Here is a 23,351-nt window from a genome sequence, read left to right on the forward strand (position 1 = left end):
TAAATTATTGTAAGAAACGGCTCACTCTGAAGTAATTTAGTTTTCGAGAAAGAAGTAATTTTCCACGAATTTGATTTCGAGGCTTCAGATTTAGACTTAGTGCTCGAGGAAATCAAACATCTGAAAGCATACAACTTCGTGTGACATTCTTGCATTATTATCTCGCACCTTTGACGACCGATTGAGTTCAAATTTTCACAGGTTTGTTATTTTATGCATATGTTATGATACACCAACTGTGAAGGCTAGTCTTTGACATTACCAAGTGTCCAGTGTCTTTAAAGGGAACAGCGCGTTTTTGGTGATCACCATAACAAAAAACAATAATTAAGAATTGCTTTAATCTCAAGGTTGGGTACACTTAAAGGCAAATATAGTAGCTAATTATTTTCAACAATTCGATTGTTCTACCTCCATGATTGTTTTAATCTTGTGTAAAGTTTTAAACACTTAAAGACACTGGGCACTATTGGTAATTGTCAAAAACTATTTCTCGAAAACTAAGTTACTTCAGAGGGAGCCGTTTCTGACAATCATTTTATACTATAAACAGCTCCACATTACTCGTTACCAAGTAAGGTTTTATGCAAATAACTACTTTGAGTAATTACCAATAGTGCCTTAATACTTGTGCAACTATCAGATTTGCCCAGATCATCCCCTATAGCTTCCAGTGCACAAGCCGACAAGGACATTATACAACCCACATCGACACAAGGTCACCAGGGACACAATGCCACCTACGGGCTGAAACAAATGTATCCTCTTCACAGTCAATAAAGAGGCATGGAAATCACCCACTTTTGGAGCCTGGCTAGTAAAACGAAATGCACTACCTTTCCAACTTATCTTAATAATACAAAGCAACTACGATCAAGTGCCTTGCTCAAGGGCACAACTAGTGTCACGACCGAGATTCGAAACACTCTGCTGCTGACGACACAAGAGCTTGGGTCCGGTGAACTAAACCAATCCGCAACGACAGGACAAAATTATTGTTTGTTTAAAGAAATTATTTAAAGCAAACTTAATGAAAAACAACAAACAAGAAGATGAAAAACTAATTATATTTCGGAAAAACAATGATTATGACTTTTTTTCAAATTAATGTTTATTTCTTTGTGAAATCGGGCTGTAATTAGCCTGATCTGCAGTCGTCTATTCTGATAGATTCCACTTTTCTTAAGTTTTCTTAGGTGCTCCCTATACACCACTCAAGTTTTTTACTGTTCAAATTGCTAAAAAAAAAAATGAGTTGTATAAAGTCGTTGGTATTTACAGTTATCAGTTTTCAGTCTATTTTGATCTCATCTTTCTGAGACAGCTCGATGGTTCCGGAATCATGTGGTACCGACACCGGAGCATCTGACGGAACACCTCCTTGAAGTGCGGGTGTTTCACCCCGTAGATGACGGGGTTGACGGCGCTGTTGAAGATGATGATCGCCCCAGTCCATGGGATGACCGGATCGCTGGGCGGTATCATCAGAGCAATGAAGAAGGGAGCCAGACAGGCAATAAAGGCGCACACCACAAGGAAGAGATTCTTGGTGATCTGTACCTGTCTCTTGCTGAAGCTTCCCGCTGGTTCCTTGTGTAGTTGAGTGCTGCTGGCACCCGAAGGATTGGAAGTGTCAGCCATCTCAATGCCCTTCCCCATCATCTTCTTCATGTGGCCTGTGACGTGGCGGTAGATCTTGAAGTAACAGACGAACAGGATGATGAGTGGAATGGGGTAGATCAGAGCAGATAGCAACAGACTAAATAGATCGCTCGATTCGACCGAGGTGTCTTGAGTACAAGTCTTGTACTTGTCTGAGTAACCCCATTTACCGATACCGAAGAATGGAAGGGAACAGACTAATGCTGGATAGAGCCACGTAAATACCAACGTGGTTGCTATCTTCTTAGGTGTGTAGATGGAGTGGTAAGTTCCAATGGATCTAGTGATGAGCACGAATCGGTTAATGGAGATGGCCGCGAGGTTCATGATACTGCAGCCAAGGCTTGTAAACCCAATAGCAGCTGCGACAGTGCAGACCACCTCTGGCATCGGCCAGCCCTTCATGCTGAACAGCGCCACCGCTGCAAACGGTGCAGTTAGACAAGTCACCAGGTCCGCCGAGGCCAAGTTGACGACAAAAGCATTGGTGCGGGTCTGAAGCTTCTTTGATAAGACAACGGCCAGAATCACCAAGACGTTCCCTACGAAGCCAGACAAGGCCACGAAGCAGACGAGACTGCCGATGATGGCTCGCTGCGTGTAGTCCTCAAAGCGGAAGGTTCGACCGTCTCCCATTGGCGTTGTTACGAGGATATCATCGCTAGCGGTCGTGAAGTTCTCAACAAAAGTATCGCCAGTTGAATTGATTAACTCGTCATCAGTTGTCATAACGAAATAGCTGTCACTGGTAGCATTTTCGGGCGAGATGAAAAATGTATGCGTCTCTGTCATTAATGTCGTCGCCATATTGGTTGTCATTAAATCAGCTGCCATGGTCATGGTGTCTTATGAAGCCGGTTATCTGGGTAGGCGTTCTTTCAAAGTGCACTTGGGACGAACCTCCCTATGGTGTAGAAAGGAAACAACAGTCTGTGTCAATTGATCAGTCATGATGCGGACATTTACGATTAAAGTAAAGTTACTTTCAGGGCTGGCCTTTAACCCTTTTTAAAGGCACCAGTGGTATGCTAATAATGATGCTTATATAAAATAACATCAACAATATTGTTATAAAACAGCGTACACACGTCCAGTAGCTAGATAAATGGGCTTTAAATAATCCCTGTTCATCGGGCAAATTATATACATTTCCTTTAATTTGATTAACTCCATTGGGCTATACAACCCCAAGCTGATTTTAAGTCACCGCTTATAGGTTCAACCAGCATGTTATTTTCTTTCCAAGATACGTTATACCACCAGCCCTTTCACATAACCCATCTTTACAACTTTTTTTTAAGGGAAGCAATTTTGGTTATATAGTGGCCTTTCTCAAGGACACACGTGCCTTGACTGGGACTTGAATTTACACTGTGCTGATCATAAACTAAAGAGCTTGAGTCTTGTGCTTAAAGGCAGTGGACACTATTGGTAATTGTCAAAGACTAGCCTTCACAGTTGGTGTATCTCAACATATGCATAAAATAACAAACCTGTGAAAATTTGTGCTCAGTCGGTCATCGAACTTGCGAGATAATAATAAAAGAATAAACACCATTGACGCACGAAGTTGTGTGCGTTTAGATGGTTGATTTCGAGACCTCAAGTTCTAAACTTGAGGTCTCGAAATCAAATTCGTGGAAAATTACTTCTTTCTCGAAAACTATGACACTTCAGAGGGATCCGTTTCTCACAATGTTTTTTATACCATCAACCTCTCCCCATTACTCATTTCCAAGTAAGGTTTTATGCTAATAATTATTTTGAGTAATGACCAAGTGTCCACTGCCTTTAACCACCCGGCCATGACACGCCAAAGTATGGCCACGTAATACCATTGGGTATACTCTTGTATTTGAGTATATATACAACATAGAAACCCTACACACAATGATTGTACTTCGTACAAATGTTAACATCTTTCCGTTTAAATGACTTTTACTGTGAGTGTGCGAGATCGCTACAACTTTGTAATGGCAATTTTCGATTTGGTTTCTCATTGTTAAAGTAATTATAATTGACTGATCATGTTTCTTCCTCCATGATTTAACCATAACATAAATTTAGTTCCGCATATGAAAATGGAACAACATTTTGCGTCTAGTGCCAAACAAGCCTTTCTCTGCTTCTAAAGGAAATAACACGCTGTGCAACCACAGCGCCGTGCTGGTAACAGACTCACCGTAAACTGGACAACCTTGGGAAAATAGAAAGCTCCAAACTCCTGTAGTCCTAAAGTCCCGTGTCTGGGTCAAAAGCGTTGTTTTCCGACTGCCACCTCGCGTGTAAGCTGAGCTTATCTGAAACCGTGTTCAGTTTGATACCTCTCGCTAATATCAGTACAGGAATGTGGGGTTGTAACGCTATGAGGTTTTGTGAATACACAACCAATGCGGGGTGACCACAAATTGCAGGGACGTTGCCCCGTGAGCCATGACGGAAATCCCGTGTCCAATTTCAGATGGCTAATGAAAAAAATCCATCAACCTCAGCTACGTTGTCTACCACAGAAGGGAGTTTCCCCGTTTTAGGAGGCGAGTTGTGAGCAAGTTGTTGAACCCTGGTTGGTGAACCCTGGGCGAACAAAGTTGTTGACAATAGTTTCCTCAACACTTTTAGTAAAAACAATTTTTGTTTTGTTTTGAGGTTTCGCAAAAAGAATTATTTGTTGGCGACACTTCAAAACCAAGCAAATATTTTGTTAAAAGGAAACGGTGCGTTTTTCGTGATCATCAAAAAAAAAAACATCATTAAGCATTGCTTTATCTCAATTAGCTTTGTACACTTAAAGCCACATTGAACCTTTTGTTTTTAATCCCATGTAAAAGAAGATACAATGAAATTAACTGGTGTCAATTTTATTTCACGTGGTACCGTTTTTTGAAATATCGCCGAAGATATGGAGCTTCAATACAATGCAATTATACAATAATATGTTATTAATAGATCCCAAAAAGGGTAATTCAAATGCTCGCATACATATTCATGCGTGAATACTAGGCGTATCTGTAGCTAATATACACATTCTGAGCAACGTATCTGACAGCAACATTTCTCACAAAAAGCTAATATGACAAAAACAACAAGAAGATGGAAAACTCATTTTTCTTGGGAAAATCAATGATGCAATGACCCTTTTTCTATACACGTTTAGCTCTTTGTGAAAACAGGCTTAAGATCTTGAGGTCTCGAAATCAACCATCTAAACGCACACAACTTCGTGTGACAAGGGTGTTTTTTCTTTCATTATTATCTCGCAAGTTCGATGACCGATTGAGCTCAAATTTTCACAGGTTTGTTATGTTATGCATATGTTGAGATACACCAACTGTGAAGGCTAGTCTTTGACAATTACCAATAGTGTCCACTGCCTTTAATAGAACCTTTTCAGCATGCAGTCGTCTATTCTGATATCATTATTCAATTATTCCACTATGAAATTTAGCCCAGGGTTCAACTCGCCCTCCAAAAAACGGGGAAACTCCTTTCTGCTATTACATTACCCTTGTGTTAGCTGACGTCGATGTATTTTTTCTATTTCAATTTTCATCAGCATCTAAGATCGGACACGGGGTTTCCGCCATGGATCACATGCCAACGTTTTCTGCAATGTGACCCCGTGACATTGAGATCCGGGTTGGCCGACTGTTGTGTCAGTTTATCAGACAATAAGATTTGAGCAATAGCTAGCGAACGTCACACGGTCTCAAATAATCTCAGAATAACGCAAGGTGGTAGTCGGAAAACAACAATTTTGACACTGACTCAGCCTTTATATTAATTAGGAGTATATGAGTTTGGAAGTATGGATTTTCCAAGGCTGTCCAGTTTCCGGTTAGTTGTAATAGCCGAGGCTTCAATCGGATGCATTAAGCGTGTTTTTTCCTTTACAAGCAGGGGAAGGTTGGTTGGGCCTTCGAACGCAAAATATTGTTCCAATTTGACACTTTGCGGAACTATGTTTAATTAAAGATTGGTCAATATTATGACAACGGGAAATCATAATGTTAACGGTCTCTCACACTCACAGTATAGTATTGTAGCGTCGACTGGGGGTTGCAATGCACACAGTTTAATGACACAAGAAAGGTACAATTAACTGGCTATTCTGTCATCGTTTCGGAGCTTTATTAACACTCAACAATTCACTGAAATTACACGAGAGAGAAGGCCTAAGCCAGAGAGCGCCCTCTCTGGCGAGCAGACTCACAAATCGACCGGCTTGGGCCAAAAGCAGTGCTTCGAAGGGGAGTCGTGCTGGCGATGCTGGTTAAAAGGCAGTGGACACTGTTAGTAATTACCTAAAATAATTATTGGCATAAAACCTTTCTTCGTGACGAGTAATGGGGAGAGTAATGGGGAGATGGTATAAAACTTGTGAGAAACGGTTCCCCCTGAAGTGCCATCGTTTTCGAGAAATAAGTAATTTTCCACGAATTTGATTACGAGAACTCAGATTTAGAACTTGAGGTCTCGAAATCAACGATCTAAACGCACACAAAATCGTGTGAAAAGGGTTATTTTTCTTTCATTGTTATCTCGCAACTTCGATGACCGATTGAGCTCAAATGTGTCCAGTTTTTTATTTTATTTTATGCATATTATGTTGAGATACACCAACTGTGAAAGCTAGTCTTTGATAATTTATTACCGATAGTGTCCACTGCCTTTAACCCCTTAGCGATGACTTCAAATCAGCTTGGGGTTGTACAACCCCCAGGGGTTGATAAAGTTAAAGGAAATGTATATACGCCCCATGAACAGGTATTATGAATGTTGTAAAGTGCATTGAGAAGAGCAGTTTTTGTCTTCCATTTGAGCTAATTCAGCCATGAATTCATGGACATCTTTCATTTTCAAACAACACTTAAGAAACATGTCATAGAATTATTTCTAAATTAGTTGTTTTGGTTAAATGTTTTACCTTACGATATTATGACGAACTGTTGATGGGGAGACCTATATTTGTTGAAGTGTTTAGCTACATGTGCATTCACTGTATTTGAACTTTATTGTTGATGTTATTTTATAGTTGTTAATATCGTTTCTGGTTGGTACTTAAAAATAAAGTTAAAGGTAAACCCTGTAAAAAAACCTCATACATTAATCGTTAATTTCCGATAAATGACTGATCATCAATTACCATCAATTGGTTTTCATTTCTCCAGCTTACCGCGGTGTGCGTGAAAGGGAAAAGAGAAACGTCTTGCACCAAAACTATGTGCCTCCAAGAACGACCATCCATCTTTGAAATAAATGTCTCACATAATAGATCAGGTTGTTTTGTTCTTGGTTTGACCTCCGTGGTTTGACCACGGAGGTATGATTGTCTTGATTGAGGTATGAAAACACATGTGCACATGTGGCTACATTTTTATGTAGATATATACCATTGGGCCAAACAGTTTGTCGAAGGTCGTGGCCCATTTTAGCATACACTCGCGTAATGGGTACCGGCGCGATTCTTTGCAATTTGATAGCCTATCTTCAAGGTACTCAGACTTAGTCATAAATGTTAACATTACTGATCGCGAGTTTCAAATAGGTTTGCCCATGCATGAAGCAATAAACCAGTATATGTGTTCCACTGTCTATGTCCCCCCACACAAACTCCCACAACAATCAGTGTACAATTATAAATAATTTAAAAGTACAAAAACAAAAACCAACAATGTATAAATACTTGATTTGCGGTAACACCATGTGTGTACAGTATCTACTTGCCAGGTAGAGTTTGTTCTTAAGAGAACTGTCTTGCTTTATTCTACTACCGCGGAGCAGATGTTCGTGGGTTCGGGAGACTTCTCAGTTCTGAAAAGAACTGTCCTGGCAAGTAGATACACACATGGTGTTACCGCAAACCCAACATACATTGATACCCCACCATGCAATGCCTCAAATCCTATAAAAACCAACAAACTTCAAAGTATCACAGCTATTTTATACAGTAAAGGGTTCCTCTACTCAATGTTATGATAAAGAGTTCCAGGGTCTGTGGAGTTAAGCTCCCTGCAAATAACAACACCCTACACCGGAGTTATGTTCTTAAACGTCCGAGCATCGATCTTGAAAAAAAATGTCCCTGCTCCTCTTGGCAACTTATGGCCATTTTAACGGTCAGGGCTTATATTATCCAAACTACCCAAAATTAAAAGCCAACAACACCAAGGTCGCAATGAGGAAAATGTTTACCCTTTTACTGGACTCTCAATATTATAGAATATTTTTTAAAAACTATACAATATATTAGGCCTAATGAAGCCGAATAATGCATTTTGTGTCAGTCCTTTTGTTTTCTGCGTGTCTGTCTGTTTGTTTTGTTTGTTTGTATGTTTGGCTGTTATTTACAAGCTTATGCTATCAAAATAGCCAGATATACTATTCATTACATTGATCCTGCTTTACTGCTACTTTATGTTATTTGTGCTTAAAGGCAGTGAACACTATTGGTAATTGTCAAAGACTAACCTTCACAGTTGGTGTTTCTCAACATATGCATAAAATAACAAACCTGTGAAAATTTGAGCTCAATCGGTCATTGAACTTGCGAGATAAGAATGAAAGAAAAAACACCCTTGTCACACGAAGTTGTGTGCGTTTAGATGGTTGATTTCGAGACCTCAAGTTCTAAATGTGAGGTCTTGAAATCAAATTCGTGGTAAATTACTTCTTTCTCGAAAACTATGGCACTTCAGAGGGAGCCGTTTCTCACAATGTTTTATACCATCAACCTCTCCCCATTACTCGTCACCAAGAAAAGTTTTATGCTAATAATTCTTTTAAGTAATTACCAATAGTGTCCACTGCCTTTAACTCCATTATCACATGTACTTGGCTTTTATTTATCATAGAACCATGCAAATAAATGTATATCTGAATTGAATTGCTTCCTCCCTATTAATTCAGTGGGGGTGCACCCATCGATGTATTGAGAACTAGACCTCTATGGTCAGCTGTTTCGGAGTTCAGACACTTTAACAGGTGGCGCTGGATCTGATGGTCCTTGACACCGGAAAGGCATTCCTCAAGCTAAAGGGGGTCCATGGTGGGAAAACTCAAATGACCATAGCCTCCACATACGCCCACATAATATATACATGTATATACAGCGTTAACCACCGAGGGTACAGGCAGAAGAAATGTAACACCATGGAGGAAGGAAATCCTGTCCTCTAGAACTATGAGGTTCGTTACGCTATTGTCACCACGAACCTTTTAAATAGATGGTGATATCTCAAACGACAACGATTTCTTTTGCCATTTATATTTGCTTTCTTTTACAAGGGGTGTTCTGAAAATCAAATCTCGCCAAAAAATTGGACTCTTTGCGGAGTGGATTATCTGGAGCCCATACCTACATTGAGAGTTAACAAGATCACCGGAGCCCAATTTTGGCGAGCTCTGATTTCAAAAAAAAATCTTCCTTTTTTTTATTCCCTATAATTGACACAGCTTAGCAATTGTTAATTGTTTTAACATACAATGAGATGAGATAACTGCTACATATCAGTGCATGATCAGTGGTTGTATATTAAAGGAACACGTTGCCTTGGATCGGACGAGTTGGTCCATAAAAAGCGTTTGTAACCATTTGTTATAAAATGTTTATGGTTAGAAAGATGTTTTAAAAGTAGAATATAATGATCCACACAAGTATCTCAGATTAGAAGTATAAACACAGAGAAAAAAAATCACCCCCATTCATACACGAACATAATGTTTGTACATTAATTAATCAGAAAACATTTATGTATCCTTTCTCTTTTTCATTTTCGGAATATGAGATTCCTGTTGCAATAAAAATGAGATTCCTGTTGAGTGCAAGTTTATCACTGCAACCACTGTTAGTGTTACTCTACACTGTACAGTGTTGCAGGATACAGAAATCTTTACCAAAGTGAAAAATGACTGTCATCACTCGACAATGCTTGATAAGGAGTTGTCAATGGATTTATTCTTGTTTTATCTTACAATGTAAGTTACATTGAAGTTGATTTTTATTATAACCACAACAATTATTTCCTTCCTCCCTGTTTGTGTTTGTACTTTGCTACATATAACAACACTTTATTTTACAGTACACTCACTCAAAAATTAGGGCCAATCAAATACATTAGGCCTATTAGCATTACTATTATATTAAATAATTCACGTTGATCATTATTATGTACAGTGACCAGTCACTTTAGTTAATACAGACAGTGAAACAAACAACTTACCGAGCAAGATTTCCACCAAAATGGACTGGTCTAAACACGATTTTAAGCCAAGATGGCGTCCAACCGTTTTCCGTGAAAGTTAAGTTTTTTTCCTGGTTAAAAACTCACACTTTTCGTGAAGTTTTTCCATTAAATGTATGTTTATATTACAGAACACACATACTTCTAATATATCTATGGTTTATTTGCAATTTTTGAGGTATTTAAAACTTGTTGGCGGCGTGTTGTCGGCGCTCTGGACTTGTTGTCGGCGTTGTTGGCTTGTTGTCGGCTTTTAGTAGGACCCTAACTTACTGGTAGATTGAACACTTAAACTTTAAGGTCTAGACGTTCAGCCATTGAAACAGCATGTTTTCTTTTCCCCTGAAATAATTTTGTTCACTTCGAGGTAAGTAGCGAATTGAAAAAGTGTAGTTCACAAATATTAATGAATTTTGGTTCAAACTTTCCGGTAAAATGTAAGATTTAACACCACCATCATGTTCGTGTGTATGGTTTAACTAACAAACGAGTACATGGAGTATGATTGGTGCGCTGGTACTCGGTCTTCCCCCCGTAATTGGCTAAACACACAGCGACATGACGAATACCAGTTGTGTGTGATTAGGATTTCCCCCTGCACACACGTACGTATGTACACACAATGCATAACAACACATTACGGAACTACACGCGAGTACATTGAGTAGGGCTGTGTAGACCCTACACGATACGTGCGGTTGAAATCTCGTCCCATATCGGGCACCATATGCAGTGTGGGGTCATCACACATTGCAGAAACGTTGATCTGTTACAACTATGGCAGAAATCCCGTGTCTGATTTCAAACGTTTCTGACAATCATTTTATACTATCAACAGCTCCACATAACATTACTCGTTACCAAGTAAGGTTTCATGCAAATAACTACTTTGAGTAATTACCAATAGTGCCTGAATACTTGTGCAACTATCCGATTTGCCCAGATCATCCCCTTTAGTTTCCAGTGCACAAGCCGAAAAGGACATTAAACAACCTGCATCGACACAAATCAATGGTCACCAGGGACAGATTGCCACTTCCGGGCTGAAAATAATTTATCCTCTTCACAGTCCATAAAGAGGCATGAAAATCACCCACTTCTCGAGCCTGGCTAATAAAAGGAAATGCACTACCTTTCCAACTTAATTTAATAATACAAAGCAACTATGATCAAGTGCCTAGCTCAAGGGCACAATAGTATAATGTCACGACCGATATTCGAAACCCAACACTCTGTTGCTGACGACACAAGAGCTTGGGTCCGGTAAACTAAACCAATCCGCAGCGACACGACAACACTATTGATGGTTTCAAAAAGTTATTTTAAAGAAAACTTAAAAGATGAAAAACTAATATATTTCGGGAAAACAATGGTTATGACTTTTTTCTTTTTACAGATTAATGTTTATTTCTTTGTGAAATCGGGCTCTAATTAGCCTGATCTGCAGTCATCTATTCTGTTAGATTCCACTTTTCTTAAGTGCTCCCTATACACCACTCAAGTTTTTTACTGTTCAAATTGCTAAAAAAAAAATGAGTTGTATAAAGTCGTTGGTATTTACAGTCATCAGTTTTCAGTCTATTTTGATCTCATCTTTCTGAGACAGCTAGATGGTTCAGGAATCATGTGGTACCGACACCGGAGCATCTGACGGAACACCTCCTTGAAGTGCGGGTGTTTGACCCCGTAGATGACGGGGTTGACGGCGCTGTTGAAGATGATGATCGCCCCAGTCCATGGGATGACCGGATCGCTGGGCGGTATCAGCAGAGCAATGAAGAAGGGAGCCAGACAGGCAATAAAGGCGCACACCACAAGGAAGAGATTCTTGGTGATCTGTACCTGTCTCTTGCTGAAGCTTCCCGCTGGTTCCTTGTGTAGTTGAGTGCTGCTGGCACCCGAAGGATTGGAAGTTTCAGCCATCTCAATGCCCTCCCCCATCATCTTCTTCATGTGGCCTGTGACGTGGCGGTAGATCTTGAAGTAACAGACGAACAGGATGATGAGTGGAATGGGGTAGATCAGAGCAGATAGCAACATACTAAATAGATCGCTCGATTCGACCGAGGTGTCTTGAGAACAAGTCTTGTACTTGTCTGAGTAACCGTATTTACCGATACCAAATAATGGAAGGGAACAGACTAATGCTGGATAGAGCCACGTAAATACCAACATGGCTGCTATCTTCTTAGGTGTGTAGATGGAGTGGTAAGTTCCAATGGATCTAGTGATGAGCACGAATCGGTTAATGGAGATGGCTGCAAGGTTCATGATACTGCAGCCAACGCTTGGAAACCCAATAGCAGCTGCGACAATGCAGACCACCTCTGGCATCGGCCAGCCGTTCATGCTGAACAGCGCCACCGCTGCAAACGGTGCAGTTAGACAAGTCACCAGGTCGGCCGAGGCCAAGTTGACGACAAAAGCATTGGTGCGGGTCTGAAGCTTCTTTGATAACACAACGGCCAGAATCACCAAGACGTTCCCTACGAAGCCAGACAAGGCCACGAAGCAGACGAGACTGCCGATGATGGCTCGCTGCGTGTAGTCCTCAAAGCGGAAGGTTTGACCGTCTCCCATCGGCGTTGTTACGAGGATATCATCGCTAGCGGTCGTGAAGTTCTCAACAGAAGTATCGTCAGTTGAATTGATTAACTCGTCATCAGTTGTCATAACGAAATAGCTGTCACTGGTAGCATTTTCGGGCGAGATGAAAAATGTATGCGTCTCTGTCATTAATGTCGTCGCCATATTGGTTGTCATTAATTCAGTTGCCATGGTCATGGTGTCTTATGAAGCCGGTTATCTGGGTAGGTGTTCTTTCAAAGTGCACTTGGGACGAACCTCCCTATGGTGTAGAAAGGAAACAACAGTCTGTGTCAATTGATCAGTCATGATGCGGACATTTACGATTAATTCAGGGCTGGCCTTTAACCCTTTTTAAAGGCATCAGTGGTATGCTAATAATGATGCTTATATAAAATAACATCAACCATATTGTTATAATACAGCGTATACACACGTCCAGTAGCTAGATAAGTGGGCTTTAAATAATCCCTGTTCATCGGGCAAATTATATACATTTCCTTTAATTTGATTACCATTGGTAACTCCATTGGGCTATACAACCCCAAGCTGATTTTAAGTCACCGCTTATAGGTTCAACCAGCATGTTATTTTCTTTCCAAGATACGTTATACCACCAGCCCTTTCACATAACCCATCTTTACAACTTTTTGTTAAGGGAAGCAATTTTGGTTATATAGTGGCCTTTCTCAAGGACACAAGTGCCTTGACTGGGACTTGAATTTACACTGTGCTGATCATAAACTAAAGAGCTTGAGTCTTGTGCTTAAAGGCAGTGGACACTATTGGTAATTGTCAAAGACTAGCCTTCACAGTTGGTGTATCTCAACATATGCATAAAATAACAAACCTGTGAAAATTTGTGCTCAGTCGGTCATCGAACTTGCGAGACAATAATGAAAGAATAAACACCCTTGTCGCACGAAGTTGTGTGCGTTTAGATGGTTGATTTCGAGACCTCAAGTTCTAAACTTGAGGTCTCGAAATCAAATTCGTGGAAAATTACTTCTTTCTCGAAAACTATGATACTTCAGAGGGATCCGTTTCTCACAATGTTTTTTATACCATCAACCTCTCCCCATTACTCATTTCCAAGTAAGGTTTTATGCTAATAATTATTTTGAGTAATGACCAAGTGTCCACTGCCTTTAACCACCCGGCCATGACACGCCAAAGTATGGCCACGTAATACCATTGGGTATACTCTTGTATTTGAGTATGTATACAACATAGAAACCCTACACACAATGATTGTACTTCGTACAAATGTTAACATCTTTCCGTTTAAATGACTTTTACTGTGAGTGTGCGAGATCGCTACAACTTTGTAACGGCAATACCCGATTTGGTTTCTCATTGTTAAAGTAATTATAATTGACTGATCATGTTTCTTCCTCCATGATTTAACCATAACATAGTTCCGCATATGAAAATGGAACAACATTTTGCGTCTAGTGCCAAACAAGCCTTTCTCTGCTTCTAAAGGAAATAACACGCTATGCAACCACAGCGCCGTGCTGGTAACAGACTCACCGTAAACTGGACAACCTTTGGAAAATAGAAAGCTCCAAATTCATATAGTCCTACAAAGTCCCGAATCTGTTTTATGCTAATAATTATTTTGAGTAATGACCAAGTGTCCACTGCCTTTAACCACCCGGCCATGACACGCCACAGTATGGTCACGTAATACCATTGGGTATACTCTTGTATTTGAGTATATATACAACATAGAAACCCTACACACAATGATTGTACTTCGTACAAATGTTAACATCTTTCCGTTTAAATGACTTTTACTGTGAGTGTGCGAGATCGCTACAACTTTGTAATGGCAATACCCGATTTGGTTTCTCATTGTTAAAGTAATTATAATTGACTGATCATGTTTCTTCCTCCATGATTTAACCATAACATAAACTGCTCACAAAAAGTAAGGAAACTTTTTTCAATCCAGTATATTTAACAGGTTCACAATTATCTATGATTTTTTATTTTTTGCCCTTTTCAGTAATATATAGCAAATTTTCTTAAAGATGTTTTCAAAGTGTTGAAATTATGCTGTTTTTCTCCATAAAATATTTTTGGGAGAACAAACTCAGTATCGGGTGCACAAACTTAGCAAGAAAAAGGAGGGTTAGGTTTGTTTATCCTTGGTGCTCAAATCAAGCTGAAAAGTGGAAGGGATAAATTTGTTTATCCTTTGCTGCTCAAAACCAACCAAAAGGTAGGAGGGGTAGATTTATTTATCCCTTGAAACTCGAACACGGCAAAATGTGCGATATATTGTAACAAATAAGTGGAATTTATCTATTTTTAACCATTTAGCCACTGTACCGCTCAGCCGCATATAGCAAAACACTGTATGCGGTACGAGGAAACCTCGCTAGCTTGTGTTTGTAGAAAAAAAGGAACATCAAAAGAAAACTCGATAGTCATTAGTAGGTCTACGCATTTGTTAACATATCTAGTTGTTATAGATCGTTATTAATTCTCCCTTCACAGTTGACTTGTCGAAGCTAATGATGAAGAAATAATTTAGCTCTTACGAAAAAAAAAAACGCTCATTAGTAAACAGGAAACTGTGCATCATTTATGATGATATTGTCGAAAATTAACGCCTTCGCATTTAATCGGTATGAGCATTGAGCCAGACAAAAGCCTTGAAAAGCTATTGTGTTCATTTTATCCGTGCACAAAAATATTCGCCATAAAAATTACCGTAGCCGTTTAACGAGAGGCATTTATTGTTCCCATGAGAACTTGTACTATTACCGAAAGGGTTAAAAGTTGTGCATACACATTAAGCCATGGCTATCTTTTAAAATTTGAACTACGATTCCAGTAATTTACTGCAAGAATCTTGAGAAATTGGATTTCAGCAAACTCGGGCGGTGCAGGGACTAAAGGGTTAAAACGTTAGCATAGCAAAATTAGATTGATTCGTAAAATCTACATCATGTTTTTTACGATTTGGAGGATAAAATGGTAAAACAAAAACTTATTGCTTTAAAATCCTGTTTCGAGAGCAATTCTCAGACCATAATGAATATTTTAAGATACTTGACAAATAACCAAATATAAACAGGTTCACAATTAAATAAACAATTTGTAGTTTGTACTGTTTTTGGTAATATATAGCAACTTTTCTTGAAGATGTTTTCAAAATGTTAAAACTATACTGTTTTTCTCCATAAAATACCTTTGGGAGAACAAAGTCAATATCGGGTGCACAAACTTAGCCAAAAAGAGGAGGGGATAGATTTGTTTTTCCTTTGGTGCTCAAGTCAAGCTGAAAAGTGGAAGGGATAGATTTGTTTATCCTTTGCTGCTAAAAACCAACCGAAAAAAAGGAAGGGATAGATTGTTGTATCCCTTGAAACTAAAACACGACAACGAGTGTGATATAATGCAATAAATACGTGTGATTTATCCATTTTGAAAAAAGTTAGCATAGCAAAATTTGATTGAGTCGTAAAATCTACAGCATATTTTTCACGATTTGGAGGAAAAAATGGTAAAACAAAAATTTGTTGCTTTAAAATCCTGTTTCGAGAGCAATTTACAGACCATAATGACAATTTTAAGCTGTAAATTTGAAAAATAACCAAATCAAAAAAAAAAAAGTTAAATATGAACCTGTTATTTGTTATTATTTAATACTCGTTTTGTATATGATATATATCAATGCAAAGCGGAACTCTTCCTCTTTAAAATGATACCACATTTGCAATGATTACATGTTGCTGGACTTGGCTACACGAATAACAATGAGGCAAAGTCACAAATCAAATGTGCCAAAATGACCGTTGTCTGTGTGAATGGTCAATAGGTAATGCTCAATAATCAAGCTTTTCAGAACCATTAATGGTTTACACAATGATTTGCACCAGTGAGCTCACCAGGCACAATTAACCCTCATCTCATGAAAAACACCTTGTTTGATGGTTATTTGCAAGACGATATTCTACAGCCGGATGCAGTCCCATACTTGCAGACTCTTGTACCAAATGCCATCTTTCAAGAGGACAACGCTCGCCCCCATCGAGCCCGACTGGTGACTGACTACCTGAACAATGTTGGGGTGCACCGGGTGGATTGGCCCGCTAACAGTCCAGACCTGAATAACATGGAACATCTGTGGGACCATCCACTCGTTACTGAACTTCTTGTATCAATAAAGTGTATTAATATCAGCCAAGTTGTCTTGCTCTATACCAAACTTCTTGTCTCAATAAAGTGGATTAAGATCAGTAAGTAATGTCGTAAGTAATGTCGTAAGTAATGTTGCTTGTTTGAATTACAGTGTCAATTTGATTGTTCACCCATAACACAAATTGCAAATTTTGGCACATTTGATTTGTGACTTTGTCTCGTTCTTATTAGCGTGGTCAAGTCGAGCAACATGTAATCGTTGCAAATGTGGTATCATTTTAAAGAGGAACAGTTCATTGCATTGATATATATCATATACAAAGAGAGTATTAAATAATGACAAATAAATTGGATTGAAAAAAGTTTCCTTACTTTTTGTGAGCAGTTTAGTTCCGCATATGAAAATGGAACAACATTTTGCGTCTAGTGCCAAACAAGCCTTTCTCTGCTTCTAAAGGAAATAACACGCTATACAACCACAGCGCCGTGCTGGTAACAGACTCACCGTAAACTGGTGGACAACCTTGGGAAAATAGAAAGCTCCAAACTCCTGTAGTCCTAAAGTCCCGTGTCTGGGTCAAAAGCGTTGTTTTCCGACTGCCACCCCGCGTGTAAGCTGAGCTTATCTGAAACCGTGTTCAGTTTGATACCTCTCGCTAATATATGGTGGCCCCGAAGGGACATCGCATAACGCAAACGTGTGCGCACACGTATGCAATGTCGTGAAACAATTCGCGAATATATGCGCACACGTATACAATATCGTGAAACAATTCGCGAATATGTGTGCACACGTATGCAATGTCGTGAAACAATTCGCGAATATGTGCGCACACGTATGCAATGTCGTGAAACAAATCGCGAATATGTGCGCACACGTATGCAATCTCGTGAACCAAATCGTGAATATGTGCGCACACGTATGCAATTTCGTGAACCAAATCGTGAATATGTGCGCACACGAGTGCGATTTGTTTTGCAATGTCGTGAATTTTATTGCATACCATGTTGCATACCATTAGGATGATGTCATAGTTGTGGATAATTTGTTACCGATCTAGGTAGTACTGTGGCGCTACAGCAGGCTCCCTCTGTAAAGCATGTGTTTACCCAGGAACTTGGCACCAGGCCAAGGACGACCACACGCCTCGCTTGCCTCACAACAAAGACTACTGCTGCAATGACTACCGCTTATCTCACTGTTGGAAAGAAACCCCCCAGATCATTAGACATTTTATTCAAAGGTATGCAACATGGTATGCAATAAAATTCACGACATCGCAAATAATATTCGCAGACGTGTGCGCACATATTCGCGAATTGTTTCACGACATTGCATACGTGTGCGCACATATTCGCGAATTGTTTCACGACATTGCATACGTGTGCGCACATATTTGCGAATTGTTTCACGACATTGCATACGTGTGCGCACATATTCGCGAATTGTTTCCCGACATTGCATTCGTGTGCGCACATATTTGCGAATTGTTTTACGACATTGCATGCGTATGCGCACACGTTTGCGATATGCGATGTCCCTTCAGGGCCACCATACTAACATCATAGAGTAAGGACATATCAGTACAGGAATGTGGGGTTGTAACGCTATGAGGTTTTGTGAATACACAACCAATGCGGGGTGACCACAAATTGCAGGGACGTTGCCCCGTGAGCCATGACGGAAATCCCGTGTCAAATTTCAGATGGCTAATGAAAAAAATCCATCAACCTCAGCTACGTTGTCTACAGCAGAAGGGGGTTTCCCCGTTTTAGGAGGCGAGTTGTGAGCAAGTTGTTGAACCCTGGTTGGTGAACCCTGGGCGAACAAAGGTGTTGAAAATAGTTTCATCAACACTTTTAGTAAAAACAATTTTTGTTCTAATATTCTAATAAGGCCCGCATCCTACCTGCAGTTATTAAAGAATACTGTTACAATTCATGAACAACATTTAGAATAGGGGCGTAGATAAATATAAAATATCAGATCTGCCATCTGACAACATAGTGCGGACAAAACATAGGCCTAATTTCCCAATAAAAGCATCAAACACATGGGTCCATCCATTTCATGTAGGCCTAAGGCAAGCAAAAACGACATACCATTGCCTTCTCGGTGAGGAATCGAGTCAGCAAGGTACAATTCATCACAATCGGAACTCAATTACCATGTGTATTATTGCCAAACAAGAACCCGGAAGTAGGCCTACGCCACCTATATTGGCCATTGCAGTTTAGTAAAACAAAATAAAAAGTCCGACGGCAAACCCACAAGTCCGACGGCCAACCGACAACTCCGACGGACAACCCACAACTCCGACGGACAACCCACAACTCCGACGGACAACCCACAACTCCGACGGACAACCCACAACTCCGACGGACAACTCACAACTCCGACGGCCAACCCACAACTCCGACGGACAACCCACAACTCCGACGGCCTAACTCACAACTCCGACGGACAACCCACAACTCCGACGGCCCAACTCACAACTCCGACGGCCCAACTCACAACTCCGACGGCCCAACTCACAACTCCGACGGCCCAACTCACAACTCCGACGGCCCAACTCACAACTCCGACGGCCCAACTCACAACTCCGACGGCCCAACTCACAACTCCGACGGCCCAACTCACAACTCCGACGGCCAACTCACAACTCCGACGGCCAACTCACAACTCCGACGGCCAACTCACAACTCCGACGGCTCAACTCACAACAACGACGGAGGCTGTCCTCTATGGAACACCATAGTTTCGCAAAAAGAATTATTTGTTGGCGAAACTTCAAAACCAAGCAAATATTTTGTTAAAAGGAAACGGTGCGTTTTTCGTGATCATCAAAAAAAAACACATCATTAAGCATTGCTTTATCTCAATTAGCTTTGTACACTTAAAGGCACATTGTACCTTTTGTTTTTAATCCCATGTAAAAGAAGATACACTAACATTTACTAGTGCAAATTTCATTTCACGTGGTAGCGTTTTTGAAGTATCGCAGAAGATATGGAGCTTTAATACAATACAATTATACAATAATCTTTATTAAATCCCAAAAAGGGTATTTTATTAATTCAAATGTTCGCAAACATATTCATGCGTGAAGAATAGGCGTATTTATAGATAGTATACACATTCTTAGCAACGTATCTGACAGTAACATTTCTCACAAAAAGCTAATGACAAAAGCAACGACAAGATGGAAAACTAGTTTATATTGGGAAACTCCATGATGCAATGGCCCTTTTTCTATACACGTTTATCTCTTTGTGAAATCGGGCTCTATAATTAACCCGATCAGCAGTCGTCTATTCTGATATCATTATTCAATTATTCCACTATGAAATTTGGCCATCTGAAATCAGACACGGGTTTCCGCCATGGATCACATTGCAATGTTTTCTGCAATGTGACCCCGTGACTTTAAGATCCAGGTTGGCCGACTGTTGTGTTTACCGAGACAATAAACCCAGAGTGTGATACCAGAATTGGACAATCCCGTTTCTCAGACAATCTTAAACTGATTAGATTTGAGCAATAGCTAACAAACGTCACACGGTCTCAGATAATCTCAGAATAAAGCAAGGTGGCAGTTGGAAAACAACGATTTCGACACTGACTCAGCCTTTATTTAGGAGTAAAGGAGTTTGAAAATTTCGATTTTCCAAGGCTGCCCAGTTTCCGGTAAGTTGTTATAGCCGAGGCTTCAATCGGGTGCATTAAGCGTGCTATTTCCTTTAAGGTTGGTTGGGCCTTCGGACGCAAAATATTGTTCCAATTTGACACTTTGCGGAACTATGTTTAATTAAAGATTGGTCAATATTATGACAACGGGAAATCATAATGTTAACGGTCTCTCACGCTCACAGTATAGTATTCATATAAACGGAAAGATTTTAGCGCATCTTTGTATGGAGATACTCATTAAAAGAGTGTGCCCAAATGGTATATTATGTGGCCATGGTGTGTCCTGGCCGGGTGGTTAAAGGGACACGTCGCCTTGGATCGGACGAGTTGGTCTTTGAAAAGCGTTTGTAACCGTTTTTTTATAAAATGCATATGGCTAGAAAGATGTTGTAAAAGTAGAATACAATGATCCACACAAACATGCCTCGAAATTGCACGGTTTTCCTTTTACCTCGTCGACTAACACGGTCGGCCATTTATGGGAGTTAAGTTTTGAAATCAAAATCGTGGAAAATTACTTCTTTCTCCAAAACTATGGCACTTCAGGGGAGCGGTTTCTCACAATGTTTTATACCACCAAGCTCTCCCCATAACTTGTCACCAGGAAAGGTTTTATGCTAATAATTATTTTGAGTAATTACCAATAGTGTCCACTGCCTTTAAATGTCTTACCTTACGATATTATGACGAACTGTTGATGGGGACACCTATATTTGTTGAAGTGTTTAGCTACTGTGCGTGCGCTGTATTTGAACTTTATTGTTGATGTTATATAGTTGTTAACATGCAATTCTGGTTGGTACTTAAAAATAAAGTTAAAGGTAAACCCTGTTAGAAAACCTCATACATTAATCGTTAATTTCCGATAAATGACTGATCATCAATTACCATCAATTGGTTTTCATTTCTCCAGCTTACCAACAGGGAGGTTCGTATCAGGTGCACTTTGAAAGAACGCAAGATAAACGGCTTCATTGGACACCATTACCGGGACAACTGATTTAATAACAACCAATATGGCGACGACAATAATGTCAGAGACGCAGACAGTTTTCACCACGCCTGAAAATGCCTACAATGAAAGTTATTTCGTCATGAAAACTGATGAGGAGTTTATCAATTCAACTGATGATACCTTTGTTGCGAACTTCACGACCACTAGCGATGGTGTCTTCGAAACTACGCCAATTGGAGACGGCTTCCGCTTTGAGGACTACACGCAGCGAGCCATCATCGGCAGCCTTGTCTGCTTCGTGGCCTTGTCTGGCTTCGTAGGGAACGTCTTGGTGATTCTGGCTGTTGTCTTATCCAATAAGCTTCAGACCCGCACCAATGCCTTCGTCGTCAACCTCGCCACGGCCGACCTGGTGACTTGTCTTACGGCACCATTGTCAGCGGTGGCGCTGTTTAGCACGACGGGCTGGCCGATGCCAGAGGAGGTCTGCTCTTACGCAGCTGCTGTTGGATTTGCCAGTCTTGGCTGCAGTATCATGAACCTCGCCGCCATCTCCATTAACCGATTCGTGCTCATCACTAAATCTATTGACACTTACCACTCCATCTACACACCTAAGAAGATAGCAACCATGTTGGCATTTACGTGGCTCTATCCAGCATTAGTCTGTTCCCTTCCATTCTTTGGTATCGGTAAATGGGGTTACTCGGACAAGTACAAGACTTGTACTCAAGACACCTCGGCTGAGACAAGCGATCTCTTTAGTTCGTTGGGATCTGCGTTAGTCTTCCCCATCCAACTCATCACTTTGTTCGTCTGTTACTTCAAGATTTACCGCCACGTCACAGGCCACATGAAGAAGATGATGGTGGAAAAGGGCATTGAGATGCCGGATTCCTCCACAGCGTCGAATAGCAGCACCAAGCAACTCCGGAGGAGATCCACCGTAAAGATCAGTAAAGACAGGTTGAGATCACCAAGAATCTCTTCATTGTGGTGTGCGCCTTTATTGCCTGTCTGGCTCCCTTCTTCATTGCTCTGCTGATACCGCCCAGCGATCCCATCATCCCGTGGACTGGGGCGATCATCATCTTCAACAGCGCCGTCAACCCCGTCATATACGGGGTGAAACACCCGCACTTCAAGGAGGTGTTCCGTCACATGCTCCGGTGTCGGTACTACATGATTCCGGAACCATCTAGCTGTCTCAGAACGATGAGAACAAAATAGATGTAAAACTTACAACTGTAAATACCAAAGACTTTTGGTGTAGTCATTTGAACAAAACTTGAACGGTGTAAAAAAAAAATAAGGAACACTTTCAGCACAACAAAGGAACAATACAAATTTCTTACCGGAAGAAGGTTACCAGACTATCATTTCACCTGTACAGCTTTGACTGGTGTCCTGCTCATTTCTGCTAAGCAGAAATTGTTGCTGTTTAAGCAGCTTTGAAATTTGGCCAAGGTTTAACCCGGTTGAACACAAATGTGGACAAACCTTTGGCAACATTTCAAATCAAAACAACAACTATTTTAAAGGGCTTTTTTATAAATAATAAAATATATATATATATATATATATATATAAAGGATGTTTTTATCTCAAACCATTTTGATTCGTTTTAACCGAATCGATTATTTTAATCTTATACAAATGTAAATTTAGCCTATACAATAAAATAGTGTAAATAATCTAAAGACACTGGACACTATTGGTTATTGTCAAAGACCAGTCTTCTCACTTGGTGAATCTCAACATAATATGCATAAAATAACCTGTGAAAATTTGAGCTCAATTAATAGTCGTCGAAGTTGCGAGAGAATAATGAAAGAAAAAACACCCTGGTCACACAAAGTTGTGTGCTTTCGGATGCTTGATTTCGAGACCTCAAAATCTAATTCTGAGGTCTCGAAATCAAATTCGTGGAAAATTACTTCTTTCTCGAAAACTAAGTTACATCAGAGGGAGCCGTTTCTGAGAATAGTTGTATACTATCAACAGCTTCATATTACTCGTTACCAAGTAAGGTTTTATGCAAATAACTATTTTGAGTAATTAC

At 40.1% G+C, this 23,351-nt stretch overlaps 2 protein-coding genes and 1 pseudogene across 2 annotated transcripts; 1 reads left to right on the top strand and 2 right to left on the bottom strand.

The window, feature by feature from the left end:
- Nucleotides 1-152: 152 nt before the first annotated feature.
- LOC139941627 (histamine H2 receptor-like) lies at nt 153-4,035 on the bottom strand. The gene is made up of 2 exons (XM_071938212.1): nt 3,845-4,035; nt 153-2,566 (listed from the first exon to the last, which is right to left on the bottom strand). The coding sequence occupies exon 2, from the start codon at nt 2,500-2,502 to the stop codon at nt 1,297-1,299; it is 1,206 nt and encodes a 401-aa protein (XP_071794313.1). The 5' UTR covers nt 2,503-2,566; nt 3,845-4,035; the 3' UTR covers nt 153-1,296.
- A 1,366-nt stretch (nt 4,036-5,401) lies between these two features.
- On the top strand, nt 5,402-22,824 carry LOC139941915 (alpha-1B adrenergic receptor-like; annotated as a pseudogene).
- Nucleotides 9,367-17,238, bottom strand: LOC139941674 (beta-4C adrenergic receptor-like). Its single transcript, XM_071938271.1, has 2 exons — nt 17,149-17,238; nt 9,367-12,750 (listed from the first exon to the last, which is right to left on the bottom strand). Exon 2 carries the CDS (start codon nt 12,684-12,686, stop codon nt 11,481-11,483), a length of 1,206 nt encoding a protein of 401 aa, XP_071794372.1. The 5' UTR covers nt 12,687-12,750; nt 17,149-17,238; the 3' UTR covers nt 9,367-11,480.
- Nucleotides 22,825-23,351: the final 527 nt, after the last annotated feature.

The sequence above is a fragment of the Asterias amurensis genome, chromosome 9, assembly GCF_032118995.1.
Source record: "Asterias amurensis chromosome 9, ASM3211899v1".
Lineage (NCBI taxonomy): Eukaryota > Metazoa > Echinodermata > Asteroidea > Forcipulatida > Asteriidae > Asterias > Asterias amurensis.